The 24,604-nt window shown below is 43.3% G+C and overlaps 4 protein-coding genes across 5 annotated transcripts in view; all 4 read left to right on the forward strand.

The window, feature by feature from the left end:
- Nucleotides 1-11,866, forward strand: part of LOC311015290 (uncharacterized protein) — a gene marked incomplete at its 5' end in the record, with an annotated part of 152,915 nt that extends 141,049 nt beyond the window's left edge. The window contains one exon of the mRNA XM_084012415.1: nt 9,716-11,866. The remainder of the gene's footprint in view (nt 1-9,715) is intronic.
- Nucleotides 1-24,604, forward strand: part of LOC311015324 (uncharacterized protein) — a gene marked incomplete at its 3' end in the record, with an annotated part of 558,532 nt that overhangs the window by 28,485 nt on the left and 505,443 nt on the right. The window lies entirely within an intron of this gene.
- Nucleotides 1-24,604, forward strand: part of LOC311010666 (NLR family CARD domain-containing protein 3-like) — a gene marked incomplete at its 5' end in the record, with an annotated part of 160,137 nt that overhangs the window by 832 nt on the left and 134,701 nt on the right. Inside the window, 6 exons of the mRNA XM_084005253.1 lie at nt 385-537; nt 1,901-3,704; nt 4,871-5,036; nt 5,560-5,753; nt 6,292-6,338; nt 7,036-8,720. Coding sequence (XP_083861379.1) covers nt 385-537; nt 1,901-3,704; nt 4,871-5,036; nt 5,560-5,753; nt 6,292-6,338; nt 7,036-7,565 — 2,894 coding nt within the window. The 3' untranslated portion in view covers nt 7,566-8,720. The remainder of the gene's footprint in view (nt 1-384; nt 538-1,900; nt 3,705-4,870; nt 5,037-5,559; nt 5,754-6,291; nt 6,339-7,035; nt 8,721-24,604) is intronic.
- LOC311026603 (uncharacterized protein) lies at nt 16,144-24,030 on the forward strand. Of its 2 annotated transcripts, XM_084030263.1 has the most exons (15): nt 16,144-16,196; nt 17,058-17,506; nt 17,720-17,824; nt 18,038-18,412; nt 18,595-18,696; nt 19,482-19,714; nt 19,888-20,066; nt 20,176-20,269; nt 20,362-20,706; nt 20,804-20,921; nt 21,413-21,504; nt 21,837-21,951; nt 22,413-22,685; nt 22,821-22,974; nt 23,062-24,030. In XM_084030263.1, exons 2-14 carry the CDS (start codon nt 17,278-17,280, stop codon nt 22,955-22,957), a joined length of 2,397 nt encoding a protein of 798 aa, XP_083886389.1. In that variant the 5' UTR covers nt 16,144-16,196; nt 17,058-17,277; the 3' UTR covers nt 22,958-22,974; nt 23,062-24,030. The 2 variants fall into 2 exon arrangements, with proteins under 2 accessions (XP_083886389.1, XP_083886390.1); XM_084030264.1 differs by having other exon boundaries at nt 16,144-17,506; nt 17,723-17,824.

The following is a 24,604-nucleotide window of genomic DNA, read 5'->3' on the forward strand; positions in this document are numbered from 1 at the left end:
GCCTCCTACAGTGCCTACTACTCGACACGCCTCCCTCTTGCAGGCCGCAGACGGATACACTTGGGATAAATCGAGTAATGACGGAGCAAGAGAGCGTTTCCAGGGGAATACAAACGCCGGAGCTGGGACGAAAAAAAAAAAAAAAAAAAAACGCCGGAGCAGTACGGCGTTTATATTTGTTATATTTGTTTACATAAGTACAGTGCATAGGCTACTTGATTATTGTGACGAAAGCTATATAGGTACAATAGAAATCCAGGCTGTTGTACATGAAAAAAAGTACTCTGTTAATTCAAACTTTTTTTTATGAATATTTGGTGATTTCTGTACATGCAGAGCTCCCGAGACTATACTGTATACTGTCCACTACAAACAGCGGTTAAGATAACTCGCTTGCTGTCTCCCCCGGGACGACGACGCATGTTGGCCGGCGGAACACCTCTGGAGACGGGCTGCTGCCTCTGAGACGACCCGCTCCTTCCGGAGCTTCACTTCTCCGAAAACATCGAGGCAAATTACTAAACAGCCGTCATTTGGGTAAACTAACCGCACATTGGGGATCTAAACGGTTACTTTCTCACATGAAAAAATATTAAAATGTAATAAAGTGACATAATAACAGCGCTACAGCGGGAAATAAAACAGCTAAAACAGCCCGTTTTACAACTACCGCTGCCGGTCGCCACGAAATGCATTGTGGGAAACTTGCATACTGCATACTGCGGTGTGAACGGCGTCGGTCTGCTGAAGTAGCATACTGAATCCCACATTCAGTACGCAGTATACAGTATATACTAACGCAGTATGTAGTAGGCAGTACGGTAGTAGGCAGTACGGTAGTATGCGGTTTCAAATACAGTCACGCCCATGTCACGTGACTGTAGTTCAGTGATTGAAGGAACGCCTCTATGTTTCTAAACGGCTATTCCAAGACGGGCAGATCCTTTGAAATACTGGAAGAGCGACGTGCTGTCTTCCCTAATTTGTACCAACTGACTAAGAAATGGTTAAGTGTCCCTGCAACAAGTGTACCCTGTGAAAGGATTTTTTCAAAAGCAGGGGAAGTGTTATCCAAAAAAAGAAACGGACTCGGCTCAAAAAGAGCTGAACAAATATTATTTTTGAATAAAAATATTTGATTATTGTATTGCATATAACAATGTGTCATTTATTTATTTTTAATGTTTCTTTAATTCAACTTGTATTCTACTTAAATAAAGGAAACCTAAGACCGGCTCATTTCATAGTGGCACATAATTAGGAGTTTTCTTTGGCCAGTGATGTAGTTCACAGAAGTGGCCGCTAGATGCCACTGTAGAGTCAGGTTTCATATTCGTTTCAAGGCTTCAACACATACTGAAACATCGCTTCAAACTGTTTCGAAGCTTCCCTTTGCCCATCACTACTTTAACCATAGAGATAACATACCTCCTGGAACAGCTCCTAACAGCGTCGGCAGTGCCCTCACAATCCTCCTCACCAGCCTGCAGCAAATTAGCTGGTGACGACTCCAAACAGACAGCTGCCTATCTGCCTGATTAGGGCCTCCTTAAATATGTCTGTCCTAATTTATAACCCCGCCTTCCTCTGGTGGCTACACATAGTATTGAAACGGGACCCTAAAGCCTAAGGCCACCACTGGTTGTAGTGACTGACTCGTGGAGCTTTGCAGCTGCATTTCAAAGGGTTATATCCTTCAGTTCTGTTTGTCTTGTAAAAGTCTTTTATTTATTTTATGTTGCACCTGATTGATATTGTCTCCAATAGTTCTGATTTAATCATTAAATAAGTCACTCATACTGAGGACTACAGGGATACATGGCTCTAATACATGGCTTGTTCATAGACTGTAAAAGGGTCTGTAGGATCCACTAACTGGGTTCCTTTGTTGTTTATCCAGGAACCGCTGGTGCAGTGTACCAACGTAAACTCAAGTCTGACCTCAAGAAGAAGTTCCAGTGTTTGTTTGAGGGCATCACTAAAGCCGGAAACCCAACCCTCCTGAATCAGGTCTACACGGAGCTCCACGTCACAGAGGGAGGGACTGCAGAGGTCAATGAGGAACATGAGGTCAGACAGATTGAAACGGCATCCAGGAAACCAGACAGACCAGAAACAACCATCAGACAAGAAGATATCTTTAAAGGCTCACCTGGAAGGGATGAACCAATCAGAACAGTGATGACAAAGGGAGTGGCTGGCATCGGGAAAACAGTGTTAACACAGAAGTTCACTCTGGACTGGGCTGAAGACAAAGCCAACCAGGACATACTGTTCACGTTTCCATTCACTTTCAGAGAGCTGAACCTGCTGAAAGAGAAGAAGTTCAGCTTGGTGGAACTCCTTCATCACTTCTTCCCTGGAACCAAAGAAGCAGGAATCTGCAGGTTTGAAGAGTTCCAGGTTGTGTTCATCTTTGACGGTCTGGACGAGTGTCGACTTCCTCTGGACTTCCACAACAACGAGATCCTGACTGATGTTACAGAGTCCACCTCAGTCCAAGTGCTGCTGACAAACCTCATCAGGGGGAAACTGCTTCCCTCTGCTCGTCTCTGGATCACCACAAGACCTGCAGCAGCCAATCAGATCCCTCCTGGGTGTGTTGACATGGTGACAGAGGTCAGAGGGTTCACTGACCCACAGAAGGAGGACTACTTCAGGAAGAGGTTCAGAGATGAGGAGCAGGCCAACAGGATCATCGCCCACATCAAGACCTCACGGAGCCTCCACATCATGTGCCACATCCCGGTCTTCTGCTGGATCACTGCTACAGTTCTGGAGGACGTGTTGAAGACCAGGGAGGGAGGGGAGCTGCCCAAGACCCTGACCGACATGTACATCCACTTCCTGGTGGTTCAGTCCAAACTGAAGAACGTCAAGTATGATGGAGGAGCTGAGACGGATCAACACTGGAGTCCAGAGACCGGGAAGATGATTGAGTCTCTGGGAAAACTGGCTTTTGAGCAGCTGCAGAAAGGAAACCTGATCTTCTATGAACCAGACCTGACAGAGTGTGGCATCGATATCAAAGCAGCCTCAGTGTACTCAGGAGTGTTCACACAGGTCTTCAGAGAGGAGAGAGGACTGTACCAGGACCAGGTGTTCTGCTTCGTCCATCTGAGTGTTCAGGAGTTTCTGGCTGCTCTTCATGTCCATCTGACCTTCATCAAGTCTGGTGTCAATCTGATGGCAGAAGAACCAACAACCTCCGGGGCGTCTGAAGGCACCAGAAACAAACCTGAACTAACACATCTGCACCAGAGAGCTGTGGACGAGGCCTTACAGAGTCCAAACGGACACCTGGACCTGTTCCTCCGCTTTCTTCTGGGTCTGTCACTAGAGACCAATCAGAAACACCTACGAGGTCTGCTGACACAAACAGGAAGTAGCTCACAGACCAATCAGGAAACAGTCCAGTACATCCAGCAGAAGCTTAATGAGGATCTGTCTCCAGAGAGAAGCATCAACCTGTTCCACTGTCTGAATGAACTGAATGATTGTTCTCTGGTGGAGAAGATCCAACAGTACATGACTTCAGGACTTCTCTCCTCCTATGAACTGCCTCCTTCTTATTGGTCAGCTCTGGCCTTCATCTTACTGTCGTCAGAAAAACGTCTGGACGTGTTTGACCTGAAGGAATACTCTGCTTCAGAGGAGGTTCTTCTGAGGCTGCTGCCGGTGGTCCAAGCCTCCAGCAAAGCTCTGTAAATATAGTTTTTATATTCAAAATACAACGAACCACCATGGAATTACAAGGTTCTATCTGCATTCTGAATGATTTGATTGGTTTTCCAAACAGCAAAAAGTAAATAATAAATAGTAGTCATCCAAATAGTTACTTGAGGAAAAAAGTATTTAGTGAAAAAACTATTCAAGTACTGAGTACTTGCTGATTTACTGTTTCAATAATCAGAACATGAACGTAAAATAGACAGAAATATAAAATATCAATGTGCAAATTCAGATATTACCAAACAATACCCCTTCAATTAAACCACAAAATCCTTACAAAATAACATTAATTAAGGCTAATTAAGACACAAGAAACACTAATAATCCTCAAATTGGGTCAATTTAGTCGTTGCAAACATTCTGTGTTCAAAACATTCTCTTCAGTCATCATGAATACAGGATAGTGGTGGATGGATGGATGGATGGATGGATGGATGGATGGATAGATAGATAGATAGATAGATAGATAGATAGATAGATAGATAGATAGATAGATAGATAGATAGATAGATAGATAGATAGATAGATAGATAGATAGATAGATAGATAGATGTGATGGATGGTTATGCAGTAGATGTCCGGTGTTCCCGTCTGGACGTTGTCATGTTTGGACTAAGTGCCCCCGCGGCCGGCCTTACTCCCAAGCTCACGGACCCCTGGGCGTCTGGCCACCCACCTCTTCTAATCTGTTTCCATGGCTGATGAAACAGTTTCTGCTGCTCACGACTTCCAGCAAAAGAACAAATCACTAAAGAAACCAAACTCTTTTCTCTGCAGTTTGATGTTTAAATATTTGGGCATCAAAATGAACGTGTTAACGCGGGATGATTCATTTGTGGATTTAACACATTCATCTTTTGAATGCATTAACACTGTTGGCTCTCTGTACGTTGAAGTATAAAGAGAGAGAGAGTGAGACGGTGAGTATGAAGTCATCGGTTAGATTACAGCGTGGTACAGTGTGCAGCAGTGTATTGTGGGTACCGCATGTTTGTCGGTGAATAAATGCTACAACCAGACACAAGCTAACATTCCGTGTCTTCCCGTCAGCCGTCTGATAATTAAAGTGAAGGGGATTAGCACCGAAGTAAGCCAGACTTGTTCTGTTTTTTATTCTACATTTCTGATTCCTCTTCAGACTCAGTCGCTGTAACCTCTCAGAGAGAAGCTGTGAAGGTCTGTCCTCAGTTCTCAGCTCCCAGTCCTCCAGTCTAAGAGACCTGGACCTGAGTACCAACCACCTGCAGGATTCAGGACTGGAGCTGCTGTCTGCTGGTCTGAAGAGTCCACACTGTGGACTGGAAACTCTCAGGTCAGACTCAAGGACTTTGAGAAGTTTACCTATGAAGCTTCCAATGATCCGTTTACATGCACCAAATATTCACTTCTTTGCTCTTATTCCTGAAAAGACACTTTTGCTAAAGTTCACATGGCGGCTCTAAAAGAGCAGTTGAACACATGAATGTCTGATATGTTCTGAGACTCCAAGTTTTGTATTTGACTTTATTCTCAGAATACTTGTTATTTAATTAATAATGTTACTTAATTCCTCCAGTTCAATATGAAAACTGACAACAAACATAGTTGAGATGTTATTGAATTACAGTTTTCTTTGCTAGTTGGTTTAAATCAGTAGCCAGATCTTTGTTGGGACACCAGGTCTGAAGACAGACCACATAGACTGGTTCTACTGTTGTTTCTTGACTTCTCGTCCTCCTCTATCCGTCTCTGTCCATCACTCAGCCACGCTTATCCCACCCAGTACAACATCAACACAACAACAGAGAATGATCACTTTTTCTCAGTTTAAAAGTCCCCAGAAGTGACAGAAGTGTGTGTGTCTTCAGTCTGTCAGGTTGTCTCATCACAGAGGACGGCTGTTCTTCTCTGGCCTCAGCTCTGGACTCCAACCCCTCCTATCTGAGACAGCTGGACCTGAGCTACAATCATCCAGGAGACTCAGGAGTCAAGCTGCTGTCTGCTGGACTGGAGGGTCCACACTGGAGACTGGACTCTCTCAGGTGAGGACAGGTGGACAGACATCAGACTGGACTCTCAGGTGAGGACAGATGAACAGACATCAGACTGGACTCTCAGGTGAGGACAGGTGGACAGACATCAGACTGGACTCTCTCAGGTTAGGACAGATGGACAGACATCAGACTGGACACTCTCAGGTGAGGACAGGTGGACAGACATCAGACTGGACACTCTCAGGTTAGGACAGATAGACAGACATCAGACTGGACTCTCTCAGGTGAGGACAGATGGACAGACATCAGACTGGACACTCTCAGGTGAGGACAGGTGGACAGACATCAGACTGGACACTCAGGTGAGGACAGGTGGACAGACATCAGACTGGACACTCTCAGGTGAGGACAGATGGACAGACATCAGACTGGACTCTCAGGTGAGGACAGATGGACAGACTGGACTCTCAGGTGAGGACAGATGGACAGACATCAGACTGGACTCTCAGGTGAGGACAGATGGACAACAGTCTCTGACTGAGGAGCTGGGCTTCATGTTTCCTGGTGTTTGCATGTCTTCCTGCAGGGTGGACCATGGGGGACAGCAGAGACTGAGACCTGGTGTGAGGAAGTGTGAGTATGTCTTCAGTAACTCAGCTGCTCCAGATTTGAACGTGTTCATGACTGAAATCCGATTCTAATCAGGACGTAGCGTTTGTTTCTTGGTGGCTGTAAAGATGTCGTGTTGTGTTCACACCAAACGCCACATTTTCACCTTCAATTACACACAAAGTCAACGCAGAGACGCAAACGGACGCCAATTCCTGCCGGACGGCAACGGAGGCGAATACCCAACATTCCCGTTGTTGTGGTGTTTGTGTGAGTTTAAATATTTGAAGTGAAGAGAGAAGTTCCTGAGACTCTGTGTCTCTAAAGCGTCTCAGCGTTGAGATGGTCCTCCTGTCGTCCTGACGTCCCTGAATCCTAAATGGAGGACCCAGATGTTGTCTCCTGGGTCTGTGGTCCCCCAGAGCTCTACCATAGTAGCTCACATTAGTCCACAGACCAGACCACAGTTTGGTCTGGTTTCAATCTTTACTCATTTTAGGCCCAACTGTGATATTTTTACTACCAACGATGTCGTTTTGTAGCGTTTTTGTTTTGTTCGTTAAGGTTTTTTCAGACGGTTTCAAACGTTGACCGTTGGGTCCAGAAAACACGTTGTTTCCCTGGAAACGTAATAGAGAGTGGAGATGAGTTGTATGGGGACGTAGTTTAGTGGGAGACAGAGATGAACCTTTAGCTGCATTGTGTTTGTTCTCTCCATCAGATGTCTGTGAACTGGAACTGGACACAAACACAGTCCACAGAAACCTCAAACTGGACGACAACAACAGGAAGGTGACACATGTGGACGACGACCAGTCATATCCAGATCATCCAGACAGATTTGTCTCATCTCCTCAGCTGCTGTGTAGAGACGGTCTGACTGGTCGCTGTTACTGGGAGGTCCAGTGGAGAGGAAGGGTTCGTATATCAGTGAGTTACAGAGGAATCAAGAGGAGAGGAGACGACTCTGAGTTTGGAGAGAATGATCAGTCCTGGAGTCTGATTTGTGATGATGGTGGTTACTTTGTCCGTCACAATAAAAAACATAAACGCATCTCCTCCTCCTCCTCCTCCTCCTCCTCTGATGTGGTAGCAGTGTACTTGGACTGTCCTGCTGGCACTCTGACCTTCTACAAAGTCTCCTCTGACAAACTGATCCACCTCTACACCTTCAACACCACATTCACTGAACCTCTTTATCCTGGGTTTACAGTCTGGTCTGGATCATCAGTGTCTCTGCCTCGTCTTTAGGTCTGAAGTCGTGTTCACACCGAACGTGAAGCTCATTTTTCACACGCTGTGATTACATATCCAATCCATTCCAATCCACTTTATTTAGATCCCATTTTAACAAACACAAGGTTTTCCAAAGTGCTGCACAAGATAAAACACAATAAAAAGTACAGAATAGAAAGATAAAAGGAATCAAATAAACAGATCAGATAAAAATATGCACGTATACACATAAAATCATCAAATCAACTCCCTACATGGTGTCAGAAGACAAAGACAATCCATCCAGAGTCAATTCAAAGATGAGAATCTGTGTCTCTAAAGAGTCTCAGCCAGGAACCAGATGTTGTCTCCTGGGTCTGTGTCCCCCAGAGGTCTAGATAGTAGACCACATTAGTCCAGAGACCAGACTATGTGAGGAACCAGAGACTGTGGGTCCCCCAGAGGTCTAGATAGTAGACCACATTAGTCCAGAGACCAGACTATGTGAGGAACCAGAGACTGTGGTCCCCCAGAGGTCTAGATAGTAGACCACATTAGTCCAGAGACCAGACTATGTGAGGAACCAGAGACTGTGGTCCCCCAGAGGTCTAGATAGTAGACCACATTAGTCCAGAGACCAGACTATGTGAGGAACCAGAGACTGTGGTCCCCCAGAGGTCTAGATAGTAGACCACATTAGTCCAGAGACCAGACTATGTGAGGAACCAGAGACTGTGGTCCCCCAGAGGTCTAGATAGTAGACCACATTAGTCCAGAGACCAGACTATGTGAGGAACCAGAGACTGTGGTCCCCCAGAGGTCTAGATAGTAGCTCACATTAGTCCAGAGACCAGACTCTGTGAGGAACCAGAGACTGTGGTCCCCCAGAGGTCTAGATAGTAGCTCACATTAGTCCAGAGACCAGACTATGTGAGGAACCAGAGACCGTGCCCCCCCCCCCCCCCCGAGGTCTAGATAGTAGCTCCCATTAGTCCAGAGACCAGACCATGTGGAGGAACCAGAGACTGTGGTCCCCCAGAGGTCTAGATAGTAGACCACATTAGTCCAGAGACCAGACTATGTGAGGAACCAGAGACTGTCTGTGGTCCCCCAGAGGTCTAGATAGTAGACCACATTAGTCCAGAGACCAGACTATGTGAGGAACCAGAGACTGTCTGTGGTCCCCCAGAGGTCTAGATAGTAGACCACATTAGTCCAGAGACCAGACTATGTGAGGAACCAGAGACCGTGCCCCCCCCAGAGGTCTAGGTAGTAGCTCCCATTAGTCCAGAGACCAGACTATGTGAGGAACCAGAGACTGTGGTCCCCCAGAGGTCTAGATAGTAGCTCACATTAGTCCAGAGACCAGACTATGTGAGGAACCAGAGACTGTGGTCCCCCACATAGTCCAGAGACCAGACTATGTGAGGAACCAGAGACTGTGGTCCCCCAGAGGTCTAGATAGTAGACCACATTAGTCCAGAGACCAGACTATGTGAGGAACGAGAGACTGTGGTCCCCCAGAGGTCTAGATAGTAGACCACATTAGTCCAGAGACCAGACTATGTGAGGAACCAGAGACTGTGATCCCCCAGAGGTCTAGATAGTAGACCACATTAGTCCAGAGACCAGACCAGACTATGTGAGGAACCAGAGACTGTCTGTGGTCCCCAGAGGTCTAGATAGTAGTTCACATTAGTCCAGAGACCAGACTATGTGAGGAACCAGAGACTGTCTGTGGTCCCCAGAGGTCTAGATAGTAGTTCACATTAGTCCAGAGAGCAGACTATGTGAGGAACCAGAGACTGTGGTCCCCCAGAGGTCTAGATAGTAGACCACATTAGTCCAGAGAGCAGACTATGTGAGGAACCAGAGACTGTGGTCCCCCAGAGGTCTAGATAGAAGCTCACATTAGTCCAGAGACCAGACTATGTGAGGAACCAGAGACTGTGGTCCCCCAGAGGTCTTGATAGTAGCTCACATTAGTCCAGAGACCAGACTATGTGAGGAACCAGAGACTGTGGTCCCCCAGAGGTCTAGATAGTAGGTCACATTAGTCCAGAGACCAGACTATGTGATGAACCAGAGACTGTGGTCCCCCAGAGGTCTAGATAGTAGACCACATTAGTCCAGAGACAAGACCAGACTATGTGGAGAAACCAGAGACTGTCTGTGGTCCCCTAGAGGTCTAGATAGTAGCTCACATTAGTCCAGAGACCAGACCAGACTATGTGAGGAACCAGAGACAGTGGTCCCCCAGAGGTCTAGATAGTAGCTCACATTAGTCCAGAGACCAGACTATGTGAGGAACCAGAGACTGTGGTCCCCCAGAGGTCTAGATAGTAGACCACATTAGTCCAGAGAGCAGACTATGTGAGGAACCAGAGACTGTGGTCCCCCAAAGGTCTAGATAGTAGCTCACATTAGTCCAGAGAGCAGACTATGTGATGAACCAGAGACTGTGGTCCCCCAGAGGTCTAGATAGTAGACCACATTAGTCCAGAGAGCAGACTATGTGAGGAACCAGAGACTGTGGTCCCCCAAAGGTCTAGATAGTAGCTCACATTAGTCCAGAGAGCAGACTATGTGATGAACCAGAGACTGTGGTCCCCCAGAGGTCTAGATAGTAGCTCACATTAGTCCAGAGACCAGACTATGTGAGGAACCAGAGACTGTGGTCCCCCAGAGGTCTAGATAGTAGCTCACATTAGTCCAGAGAGCAGACTATGTGAGGAACCAGAGACTGTGGTCCCCCAGAGGTCTAGATAGTAGCTCACATTAGTCCAGAGACCAGACTATGTGAGGAACCAGAGACTGTGGTCCCCCAAAGGTCTAGATAGTAGCTCACATTAGTCCAGAGACCAGACTATGTGAGGAACCAGAGACTGTGGTCCCCCAGAGGTCTAGATAGTAGACCACATTAGTCCAGAGAGCAGACTATGTGAGGAACCAGAGACTGTGGTCCCCCAGAGGTCTAGATAGAAGCTCACATTAGTCCAGAGACCAGACTATGTGAGGAACCAGAGACTGTGGTCCCCCAGAGGTCTTGATAGTAGCTCACATTAGTCCAGAGACCAGACTATGTGAGGAACCAGAGACTGTGGTCCCCCAGAGGTCTAGATAGTAGGTCACATTAGTCCAGAGACCAGACTATGTGATGAACCAGAGACTGTGGTCCCCCAGAGGTCTAGATAGTAGACCACATTAGTCCAGAGACAAGACCAGACTATGTGGAGAAACCAGAGACTGTCTGTGGTCCCCTAGAGGTCTAGATAGTAGCTCACATTAGTCCAGAGACCAGACCAGACTATGTGAGGAACCAGAGACAGTGGTCCCCCAGAGGTCTAGATAGTAGCTCACATTAGTCCAGAGACCAGACTATGTGAGGAACCAGAGACTGTGGTCCCCCAGAGGTCTAGATAGTAGACCACATTAGTCCAGAGAGCAGACTATGTGAGGAACCAGAGACTGTGGTCCCCCAAAGGTCTAGATAGTAGCTCACATTAGTCCAGAGAGCAGACTATGTGATGAACCAGAGACTGTGGTCCCCCAGAGGTCTAGATAGTAGACCACATTAGTCCAGAGAGCAGACTATGTGAGGAACCAGAGACTGTGGTCCCCCAAAGGTCTAGATAGTAGCTCACATTAGTCCAGAGAGCAGACTATGTGATGAACCAGAGACTGTGGTCCCCCAGAGGTCTAGATAGTAGCTCACATTAGTCCAGAGACCAGACTATGTGAGGAACCAGAGACTGTGGTCCCCCAGAGGTCTAGATAGTAGCTCACATTAGTCCAGAGAGCAGACTATGTGAGGAACCAGAGACTGTGGTCCCCCAGAGGTCTAGATAGTAGCTCACATTAGTCCAGAGACCAGACTATGTGAGGAACCAGAGACTGTGGTCCCCCAAAGGTCTAGATAGTAGCTCACATTAGTCCAGAGACCAGACTATGTGAGGAACCAGAGACTGTGATCCCCCAGAGGTCTAGACCCTTGAATGGCTGACATCATTGAAGCTGTTCTTCTATATTAGTTCCACATATTCTATTGTAAATGTTCCGTTTTCATAATGATGTAACGATGTCATTCTACTATCTGACTGTGTGTATTGTTCTGCACCAATCACCACGTCACATTCCTTGTGTGTGAAAACATACTTGTCAATGAAGTGTTTGTGATCGTGTATTGATCCAGAAGATCCTTCAGTGTTTGGAATGAGATCTGCAATGTATCCCCTTCCACCTCTGCTCAACTCTTCTGCATGCTTCCCTTTCTCTCTCATGTTACTCTGATGGATAGTTGAACATGAAAACAAGAAATTACTATTCATTGGAATTCAAATAGAGTTCATTCATTTTCATTTGATGCAAGTTTTATTTTAGAGGAAGAAAAGAACAGAATAAAGTTTGTCTTCACAATCTGGCATGGTTTTCCATTTTATTGTTTTGAAATGATCTTTTTCTTTAGAAAGGCAAATTACCATCACATACATGAATTCCAATCTTAGTCATTCAAAGACAGATAAAGATGCTTCCAGGAAGTCCATGTGATTTGGTCCATATTGGCCTTCTGGAATGTTTTTCTGAGAAGTGTTTAGATGGTATTTTGACTGGCAAACACTGGAAGAGGTCTAACATCCGAGGAAGAATCTTCATCCTGATTGACTCTATCCGGGAGCTTCAACTTAAAAAGGGAATAACATTCCATCTTTGGATGTCAGACTTTCTCTTTGAATGGAACGGGCCGTCATTGATATCATACAGTCTTGAGAAGTCCCTCGGTAATGAGACACCTCAATATTTCATGGACTCAGCCTCCCATCTCCAGTTGGACATGGTCCTAATGGAGGGTGGGGGGGTCATAGTTGAATGTCAGTACTTGAGTTTTGTTATTAATTTTACAACCAGAAATGAAACCAAATTCCTCTAATAATTTCATCCATTTTGGGAGTGTGTGTGTAGTTGTATTAAACGTATCAATAAGTGGTCAGCAAACAGGGCCAGTTTTTGCCCCCGGATGTCGTTGTTGCCCCCTTTCTATCTGATCTTTGCCTAATCAATGACTTCTGGGTTCTATAAACAGGGCGAAGAGGAGCGGCCATCACAGCACCCTCGTCTCCTTCCTCTTTCCAGAATGAATGAATGGTTAAATCACCGTTGATTTGAATTCTAGCTGTTGCTTTGTTGTATAATGCTGCAATCGTGTGGATTATAGTTGTATGAAAGCCACGTTTTAAAGTCCTTTCTATAAAAACTGAATGGAAGGCTTTCTCTGCATCCAAACTTCATATCAGTGTCTCTAGTTTGTGTGATTTGTCTCATAATGTGTGGTGTTTTCCTGATATTATCTTGGTCTGTGTTTGTCTGACAAAGCCAGTCTGGTCCTCATGTATTAATCCTGCTAGTATATGTTCTATTCTTTAGTTCAAATGGAGGGGAATCCTTTAGAATCCTTATTTAGAAGACTTACAGGGCCATAACTCCCACACTCCAGCCTGTCTTTGCCCTCTTTAGGTAGGATTGAAATCATTGCCTCCCTCCATGAGGGGGGGTTTAATAATGTTGGAATGAATTGATCTTGCATTGTTTTGGACCATTCTGTGGTAAAGCCGTCTGTCCCTGGAGACTTCCCCCCTTTCATTCTCCTGATTGCTGATTGAATTTCTTCTTTTGTTATTTAGATATGAATTTGTCATTTTGTTCATCAGTAACCTTTGGGAGGTTTATCTGGGCCAGGAAGGCATCCATCTGGTCTAGTTTAGTTTATTAAGGATCCCCATTATTCTACACCACAGTGGAGACTATTCTTCCTGGGGTCCAGGCAAAAAACATCACACAATCACAACACAAAAGATTACAATGCAGTACAGCATGATCAATAATAACATTTTGTAATACAAAAATAGCAACAACAAAAACAAAAAACAATAACTTAGAGTTTACATAATAATGTTCATACAAAAGATAAAAAAGCACAATATAAAAATATATATATACTTTTTTGCAAAACTAAAACAAAGAACCAATGGCCTACAATATACACATTAGTGTACCGAAGACAAACAATATTCTAAGTGACGAAAAAGTACCATAAAGAATAAAATATGACATAAAGTACATACAAAATCAAGATAATATCAACCAGAAACAAAAATGAATTTAAGCCAAAAATCAGTCAAAAGAAAATAAATGAACCAGTCATGACATTAGGTACAATCTAGAATAATGTCTTTCTGCAATACTTCTCCTCTCAGTCTATTCTTAAAACCCACTCTGCTGGTGATTGATACCAGATATTGTGGAAGTCGATTCCAGGAAGTGATGGCCCTATACATAACAGTCTTTTTCAAAGCATCAGTTTTGGGTTTAAGGTGGGTAAGAGCACCTCTCAGGGCTAGCCTGGTACCATAGTTGTGACTGTCACTAGCATGCAACAGCTGAGAATACAGATAAGCAGGTTTATGGTATGTATAGATGCTTTTAAAAAATAGAATCAAACTACAAGCTAGTCTTTCACCAACTCTCATCCATGACAATTCATTATGCATGATCTCACTGCCGGTCCTAAAGGAGCAATGGAGAGCTAGTCTCGCAGCTCTGTTTTGGGTAAGCTGGATTTGATTTAGTTCTTGTTTAGATGCATTAGACCAGATGGCTGGCCAGTAGTCAAGATGTGACAATACAAGGGATTGTATAACTTGCTTAGTAGTTGTGTTAGTTAAAAAATAGGCACTTCTTCTTATGATTGAAATGCCTCTGCTCATTTTTGTTACTATGTTATTAATGTGAGCGGCCCAAGATAGTCTTTCATCCATTGTAACTCCCAGCAATCTGGCCTCTTTAACTTGTTCAATATGAACTCCATTCAAAGAAACACTTCATATGCGTTCCTTTCTCTGAGCATGATTTGAGCAAATAACAAGACATTTTGTTTTGGAAATATTAAGTTTCATCTTATTTTCAGTTAGAAATCCGCATGACCTCGTCTTGTAGTATACTGCTCAGGTCTGTGAGATTATCTGCATAAGCATATATTGTTGTGTCATCCGCATAAACTGCACAGCAACCATTCTTTAAAATACATGGCATATCATTTACAAATATTGAGTATAATAAAGGTCCCAGGCAGCTTCCCTGGGGAATACCACAATATAATGTTTTAATACTTGAAAGGGTTCCATTGAACGTGACACATTGCTGTCTGTTGACTAGGTAGCTTTCCATCCAGTTAATAGCTGAGACTTTAAAACCATAAGCAGACAGTTTTATAAGTAGTAGTTTGTGGTCAATAATATCAAAAGCTGCACTAAAATCTAACAGCACTGTGCCAACTAATAATTTACTGTCAATTAGTTTTAGCCAGTCATCTGTTAATTGTGTGAGAGCTGTGCATGTTGAATAGCCAGTTTTATATGCATGTTGAAAGTCTGAATTCATGTTATTCATAGAGAAATCATTTTGAATTTGCTTAAATATGATTGTTTCCATTAATTTCCCTAATAGCGGTAAAAATGCTAATTGGCCTACTATTCGATCCAGTGAATGCTTCTTTCCTATTTTTTGGTCGAGGAGTTACTCTAGCAACCTTCCATACTTGAGGATAGATTCCTTCTTTAAAACTTCAGTTAAAAATATAGCATATAGGACTGGCTATTATTCCAGCTGACAACTTTAAGAGTCTACTGTCTAGATTATCATGACCACAGGGTTTGTCAGATTTCAATTCAGACAATAGATTTTCAATTTCCAATATATTAGTGACTGAAAATCCAAATTTGCATTCTTTGTCCTGCATGATATCATTTTTAATAAGTGATTCAGATAGAATACCATTTACAGGCAACATGCCATTTCTTATAGTATCAACTTTACTTATGAAATAATTGTTGAAATAATCAGCAATGTCTTTGGGCTTGGTGATAAAGCCTTCACCTGATTCAATAAATGCTGGTGTTTTGCACATTTTATCTCTACCCATGATTTGATTGAGAGTACTCCAGAGTTTTTTGCCATCATGTTTAATTTCTTCAATTCTAGATTGGTAGTACACCCTTTTTTCTGTTTATTTAATTTGGTCACTTTGTTTCTTAAAGAGCGATATGCTAGCCAGTCCTCTGAGCTACCTGAATCTACAGCAACTCTTTTCCGTTTATCTCTATCTTTCATCGAGCTTCTCAGGTCAGAGTCAAGCCAAGGGGCTTTGACAGATCTGACGGTGAGCTTCTTGATGGGTGCATGCTTATCCAACACAGTCTCATCCCTACTCGTCACATACTGACGATTGGTCATATCCCCTTTGCGTCACCTGTCTCTGCGTCCGACAGTGACGCAAAGGGATTTCCATTCAAATCAGTCAGATGACCCTCTGCGTCTATTTCCGACGCAGAGGGTCATCTGATTTGAACGCAAATCCCTCATCGGTTGATTTTGACGCAAGGGGGTTAGCCAACGTGCGGTTTGCCTGCGCTGGAAGTTTCGGTTTCAAGTGATGCATTTTGTGTTACAGGTGTTTATCTTGACTGTATATATATTTTTTATTTAGCTGTGGTGTAAGTGGAGTTGGATTACAAACAAACAAATAAATAAATAGGAAGACATATTTTCCTTCAGGCAATCATTTATCGTGCATGGAGACGCTCCTTAGGACCATTGCGTTTTTCGACATCCCACGTAAGTATTGCCTGCTATTCTGCTTAAATAATTAAACAGCATGCCCTCATCAAAAGCAAGCAAATTATGCTGTTAAATTGTTGCCATTTGTAGTTGTGTTTTTTAGGTAATGTTTATGCGCACTGTATGCGATTTCATAGGATAGATATATACAACATCTTAGGCGGGTCCACACCGCACCGACTGCCCGACTCGCGTCGGTAAATGAAGTCGGGCTACTTAATATGGCCGACTCGAATGGCGGATTACACATTTGAATCGGCTGAAATGAACGCCGACGTGGGCCGATTCGAGCGACCACACCAAGGAGACTCATGTCACGGACGCCGACTCTCTCAAAGACGCCGATTTTCGGTCCGGTGTGGCGGGTCCACACCGGTGGCAACCCTAAGTGCTACACATAGTTAGCTAATAGTTAGCCAGGAGAACACGCTATGTTTTCTAGAACGATGAACTGAATGCAATCTAGTTGCTAGTCACTGAACTAGCTCAGACTATGTGAGATTGAAATCTGAATAAAAATGTTGGATTCAAGTTAACCCTGGCAAGTTCATGTCACAACGCCATCAACTGCCAGACTTCAATTCAATGATTTGCAAGCTCGTAAACATCCATGGACACCAAAGATACCATATAATAGGGCTAGGTTAAGGATCATTCTATAGCTTGAATAAAATGAACTGAACGTGAACTATTGAAATGGTGTATTAAAAACTATTCATTTTTAATCTGTGTGAACTGAATTTGTAACTATTTTATGTGAAGTATGGACTTACACATCACTTACAGTATTCATATTGTAATTTGTAGTTTGGTGATCTATTCTATATTATATTGATTTGTTTTTCTCTTTCTCAACAGGTTCCCTTATCCCTGTCACTTCCAACTACTGATTAGCAGCACCCTATAACAACAAAAAGGCACTTTGAAGAGCCACATTTGTATTGTATCTGGTCAGTCCCTCTACTTTCTGTTCTCTCTCTTACTATCTTACAGTGTATCTCTCTCTCTCTCTCTCTCTCTCTCTCCCCCCCCCTCCCCCTCCCTCTCCCCTCACCTGCCCTCTCTCCCTCCCTGTACAATGTCTGATCCTGAGCCGAACCGGCTCCAGAAGGAGTTGAGTGACCTTGTTGGTCAGGCTGAACATCAGGCTCACCTCCAAAACCTCCAACAGCTCATCAGCTTGCACCAGGAGGCAGAACCATCCACCAGCCAGCCATCAAACCGCAATCAAGGTGTTAGGTGGATTAAGAGGGACTGCGATGGAAACATTATTTATGGCAGACCCAGATCATCCCGAAAACAAGCAGGTCAGATTTGTTTTACATTCGTGTTAATTGAAATGTAGACTTTATCTCCAGATCTAGTTTATCTTGGAATGGTATACAACATGATCACAAGTCTTGGGTCTGAATTAGAACATATCTGAGGTTATTATTACATACCTGTGCTAGCATCAAGGAAACTGAGACGTTAAAAGTTTGTGTCATCGAGTGTAAAAAGCAACAGCTTTTTTGCTACAGCAGGTCCCAGTCACAGCCAGACTGGGAAGACTGGTGTCTCTCCTCCTGTCATGGCTCTGGAAACCAGTGGGGAAGTGACCAGCAACTTTCCTTCAGTTACTGCTGGTATGTTCTTTATTTTGTCTGCACTGATGCAAAACAGTATGTTCATTTATTTACGATAGGAATGTACATTTCATAGTTTTGTGTTTTGATTGTTTTGTGTTTGATCAATAGATAACAGATAACATTACACATTTCAAAACGACTGTTATTCAATGCCATTATCTTGTGTTGTTATAAGCCGTTGGTTTTCAGTGTTGTGCATTGTCTTAACAGAGTCTTTCCTTCAAGAGCTTGAGTGCTCACTGGCTAAGGACCTGTATGTGGATGATACACCACCTCAAGCCGCAACCGACTGGTCGACTGGAAAGAGTCTGATCTCAGGGTGGTGGGCGAAAGAGAGATCCCGGCTGGTCAACACCATGGTGGGCAAACAACGGCAGGTGGCAACTCGAGTCTGCCAACAATGTGCAGACCATCCAGCAGTTATCCGCTGTTGTGACTGCCGACCACACCCTTTCCTCTGTGGCCAGTGTGACATCAGGGTCCATCGAGATCGAGTCTTCCACAACAGGGATTCCATGATGCATGGTTTCTTTGAACCATTGCCTCCGACAGCCTGTGTTGTGGAGAGTGTTCTTACCCAGTGTGGTAAGTTGTAGTTTTTGAGAGTCCCCTTCTCAGACTATATTTTCTCCAGTTATCACCTGGAAAACTGAATACTGATTTCTGATCAGTTGATGAAGCCATGAAGTCCTACCTGGTTTCAAAATAGCTGCCAGTAAATACATATGTTGTGCTTTATTTCTCATACATGTTTCTTTTTTTCTAAGAGCGTCTTATACCTTTGGAGATGCCAGCAGAAATATGCAGCTGTCCACGAGGATCATCCCGTGTCATCGCAGGAAAGTCCATCGTTGTGGTTACAATGAATGGTAAGAAGAACTTCAGGGGTCGGGATGGGGTCAATTCTGTAAACGTGGCTGCAGAATGTCACCCACAGCTATTTCCTGATCACACACCATATCAACTCTAAACACAAAGACGCTTAGGGTCATCTTAATATGGACATATTAATATCATATTATTATGACATATTAATATGACGGCATCATGCAGACGCAAATGTATTATCTGTATGTGATTATACAAATGTTTGGCTAAATCTCCCATTGTGATGTTAGACTGTGCATTAAAATTCAGATATTTGCACATCTCATAAAGTTTTTGACCACATTTTGACAGTTTATGAGCATCATTTTTGGCAACAGTGGTAGAAGCAAGATAATGGACTTTGCGACGTTGGAATATCAAAATGTTAATGCACTCCGAGGCGTAAAGGCCACTCCGCTTCACGTTGTGACCGCATACCTTACACCCCATCTAGACCACTGCACTCATCTAATGAGCAACTGTTATGTCATTCAAATGATCCGGTTTGTATGAGTGATGTTTGTTGCAAAATGGATTTTTAACGCCTGCAACATCAATGAGGGTTACTGATGTTGGCACCTGTTCCTATTTCCTGGGATTTGATATCTTTTTATTCTCTCCTAAGCTTATTTTATGATTTACATAATAATTAAAATGACAAATTGATGTTAATTTTGATTGTTGTATTTTTGTATGTCGCTTTAGACAAAAGCGTCTGCTAAATAACAAACATAAGCACATACTAGCTCGGCTGTGCCTTACATATATATATTTCTTTTTTTTCCAGGGCGATATGATCTCAAATTGCCTGAGATTCGATGCGAGGCTTGTGAAGCCTCATGGACTCCTGGACTGGATGACATAGTCTCCAATGACTACTGGCCTGCCACCTCTCACTTTGCAACGGTATATGCTTTGGACATCCTTTATTCTTTTGAAGAGGTGAAGATGGCAGCACCAGGGATGTCAAGCCAAGCATTTTTAAGAATGCTGGACAGACGGACTATCCGCTTTGGCCGTGTACGTATTAAATAAGTTAAGTAACTCAAGAGATAATACTGTGAGTTATATGATATGATCATGATACATGAACATTAACACTATATTACACTACATTAACATTTATACACCTGCGACCCTTTGTCTAAGTTCTTTAATTTCTTGTTCTCTGTTACTGTTCTCTTTTGAATCAGACTGGAAACATCACAGCAGACAGCTTCCGAACCAGCTTTTTGGAGTGGGAGGCCGTCCGATACCAAGTGGAGAAATTGTGCAGGGAGGACCACTTCCACTGCCCAGCGTGCAGCCCAGACATGCTTGCGGTCTCAGTTGATGGGAACCGCAAGCACTATAGGTTCAAGAGTGCTGCAAGGTAATTACTAAATCTTGTGTTTGCATAGACAGCTCATCATTTTGAAAGTAACTGTTGTGAATTTGAAAATCATATGAATATTGAAAGTCTAAGTATGTCTTTTATTTAGATCTGAGGAACCAGCCATCTTTGATGGCGTCTTCATTGCAAAAGATGATGACGTTTCAAGATTCGTGGACTATGTCCATTCCTCAACCAGTCATGTAAACTTGCACAACTTCATTATATTTACCTAGAAAACAAAGAGGGCATTTTTTGAACAAGTTTGGACTGTTAACCATCTTCCATGTTGTAGGCCTCTGGAAGAGGTGTCTGTGGAGGGCAGTGGTCAGCGGCACGTGAAACATCTACTAAGTCATCAGGGAAAACAGACGAGGAGGGCCTGGAACTCGCTGTGTGTCGTCATGGGGTTCTTCTTCGTGCCCTCAATATGTTCAGGGGGCTGATTTTTGCCCACCCCCTGTTCCTCCAAAAAGAAATGGCCTGTAAGCCAGTGACATTTTGTGCCATGGATGTGGCATGTAAGTACTGGCCTTACCTCCGAAGAGTGGCAGAGAAATGCCCTGAGCTTCAGCATCTCCTCACCATGAGGCCATTTCTTTCAGTGTTTCATGCCAAAGCCCACGATTTCAAATGTGAGGTAAGAAAAAATGATTGTCAGTGAGATGTTCTGTTCCCTGAAAACCTGCATAAGATTGTTGCCATTTAGGTTTTCTTTTGTTGTTTTCTTTTTAAAGGTGAAATGGAGCGGAGCATATCAGGAGGGGGCTGGTTCCACTCTTGGGGAGGAGGTCGAGCAGTGCAACGCCTTCCTCTCGAGGATTGCTGTTACAACCAAGCACATGTCAAAAGCAGGTATGGTAACCAGTACAATTTGATCCTGATGACAATGGTGAGCCACTTTGAGCTCATGCATATATGCTGCCTCTGAAAATATAAAGCTTAGAATATTCAACACAGATGGATGGATGGATTACAATACCATCATCCTAAGTTATTTAAAGTGAGGATAATGAGGGGCAATGTGATAAAAAGAAATGTACTGTACTGTTGTTGGTTGGGCATACCATACCATTCACCTACTGTCCTGCCATAGTGCTCTCTGCCATTTGCCTACTGTCCTGCGCCACTGTTTCATGCTATTTCTTCACTATCCTGTGCTATTTCCCCACTAGCCCTTTCATGGGTGAGTAGTCAAATGGAACAAGACAGCGGGTTAGTACCATAGTACTATACTGTGATTTATTATCTGGGAAAAGTTTGTGGTACCCAACAAGTCTGCACAGTTTCTTCTACTACTGCTTTTTGAAAGAAGGATGATCATCTCATATGTTTGATGTTTGCAGGACGCATAGACATGCTGACGATCATGGCCATGCGCTGGAACCAGCACAAGTTTGACAACTTGGCTTCCACGCTTGCCCGCCGATATCAGAAGGTAAAGACACCAGTTTTCCCTTCTGCAACATGCATAACAATATTGTCAAAGTGGCATATATCACAAAAATATAGACTTGCCCAGATACTGTGGAATATACGGATGGTTCTATATGTAGTGTCAATTGTATTTTGTGTCTTGATATAAAATGTAATTTACACATATTTCATACCACATATATTGATAGTCCATGTATATATGAATTTACTGTATATTTAATCAGTATTAATTGTATGTGGTTTTCTAATAGTGAAGGCACTTTACATTCCTTATCAAGAATATTCAACGTTGTAGGCAATTCCCACATTGTCATTTTTTATTTGTGTTTAAAGGCCACAACAACCCTGCGAAGCCAGCTGCATAACTTGGAGGCTCTGAAAATGGAAATGGACATCACAGACAAACAACTGGAGAGCTGGACCATTGATGTCAATGAGTGGGCAGAAGGTAGAATATACTGTTTGATATGCTGCTCGATGTATCACTTCTGTGCTTGTAGAATTATGAAAGTATAAACACATTTGTTTTGTCTTGTCATCGACACAAGCTTCTTTTAATAGCTCTATCACTGTGGATTTCTTTTCGTGGTTTGAGTTTAGCTTGTAGCAACTGCACGTAGCCTTAAACCTGTGTGTCAGGTGTACTAAACTGACTAAGCTTGGCTGCAGTTCCAAAGAGGTTCATTGTAATCGTAGTGGAAGAGCACATACTCTGATTGCTGATGACTTGTGGAAAAGATTATCGCCATGGGGACAATAAAGATCTAACCTAACTATACTCAACCTTAGCTACAAGTGTAGCCTCTCAGTTACAGAGATTGTTGAGGCTCGCTTGCCCATACACCAGAAATACTATTTTTTCATGAAATCAAGAAGCATATTTCTTATATCTTCATTTCTTCTTCTCAGCAACGACATCCCCAAATGATGCTGATGTTGCTGCTGTGACCAGCCGAATCGAGGAGCTGGTCGCTAGTGTTAAGAGGAGGTCCCTGCGTCTTTACAAAGACAATGACGGTTGCAAAGGACGTGCTCGGATCCGCCGAAAGATCCGGGAGGAAAAAAAAATCTTAAGTTCAGCTGTGGAAAAATACAACGCCATGGTTCCAAACACAGAAAACCTGAGCCTGGGCACCATTCTGTCTGACGAGGTGGTTTGGCCATGGCAGCTTCCACACGCTGGTATGTACACAATTCCGTTGATGTGAAATAGTCACATAGTGGCACACAATCTGTCATGCTTTGATTGTAACCCCAGAAAATCTTTAAATACTAGTCTTAAATACAACTGACTTATGTTTCATCTATGTATTCCAGACTCTGTAGATCTAAGGATGAAGAGGAAGGTTTTTGACCTGGTGATGGCAGTGAGGAGACTCGAGGAGGAGAAGAGGATTCTTGTTGCAGAAATGCATAATCATTGGAGGTGTCTTTGCACCCGTGCAGACATATGACATGAATATGACATCAGGTATGTATTGTAGTTATATTTGGCATACATTACAATATATCTGAAAGTTTCTATTGAATAAAGGCTCTATGTGTTTTTACGTGTAAGGTGAGACGTGGGGCCTGCAACAAGATGGGATCCTAGGTCTACAGAGCATGACGTCGAAGAAGTTAAAAGCAAGCAACAGCATGTCAAAGCATGCAAAGAAGTGTTACGTGCAAGTTCTGACGGAACAGAACATCAGCTTTGACAGTGATTCTGAGGACCATACCGGGAGTGACTCTGAACAAGACTAAACAGCACTGTCATGGCCAGAGTCTTTTTTATGCTGTTGTGTGCTGGGGAGGCAGCATTAAGAAGAGGGCCACTAGGACAGGCGGCTAAGGAGTGCTGGCTCTGTTTTTGGCATGGAGCTGAAGTTCATCACATCAGCTGCAGAGAAAAGTCTCTTTCTGCCCCAACCATCACATCACTTTTTCTAGTATCCACTATCCATCTCACCGTCTTACAGGCTACATTAGCCACTCTACACAATCTGGACTGTGCTCCTAACATTTACCCCTGTTGACTTGTATTATCTTTCGTGTGTCTGTTGTTCTATTTATCTTACCTTCTTTGTATTATTTTTGTTCAGGAATTCTTTTATGTTCACACTCACATAGTCATATTTAACAACATACACAGCTTTGCACTGATTGAATCCCTGCACTGTCTACTTTTGCACTACCACCACTGCAAAACACTCCATAGCTGCCCCTCAAGGTCAATGTATCACAGGGTCAGGCCCTACCAGTCCCTTGTAATCACTTGACATGCTCTTCACTTTTTACATTTGTCTGAGTTATTCTTGTTATGTGGTCCTGTGGTCGGTATGTCACACTGTTCATAGGTTGTTTTGTATCCTGACTCTGAGCCCATGCTGTGACTTTCATAATCGAATTAGGCCTTATTTTAATGTTGTGCCCTGAAGATCTTGCCAGTTTGTTAATCTTATGTAATCATCTTTACTGCTGATACTGACTCTGTTTTCCTGTGATGGTCACAAATTCATGTTGCAACTAAATCTACTTAAATGTTCCTTGTCTTGACTTTCATTGCGCATCCATAACAGTGTCTCAGTGAGCTGAAGTCGATACCTGGAAAAGAGGAAGAGTACACCCTGCTCACATAGCTAAATGTATACACACCCACGCTCATCCACAGTTACATAATTGATTAATCATTGTGGAGTAACACCTATAAGAACAAGGTAAGATAAGTCCAAAGAGAGGGATCAACCAGTTACTACTGTAGAATGCCCATGAGCCCACAGTCAACATGTCTTTTAGCTTTACATCTAGAATGTGTATTTGGGACAATAGATGAGTAAATCTTTTGGCTTTTTTCAAACATCTCAGGCTGGTAGATCCTTTCAATACTTAATAATTATTTCAACAACGAAACAATTATTTTATCATTGTATAGATCATGTATTATATGTAGGCTACTATTAACTCATTCCCATTGGAGAACCGAGGACCCGCTGTCCGGAAGTGTTTTCGTCACATGACTTTTTATGATAACCTCCACATACCTCAACAGCGTTACCATAGACTGTATTAAATAGTGCGTTATCTGTTACAAAACCATTGCCTGGTATCAGTCTGGACCC

This window comes from Eutrigla gurnardus (assembly GCF_963514095.1).
Source record: "Eutrigla gurnardus genome assembly, chromosome: 1".
NCBI classification, from domain to species: Eukaryota; Metazoa; Chordata; class Actinopteri; order Perciformes; family Triglidae; genus Eutrigla; species Eutrigla gurnardus.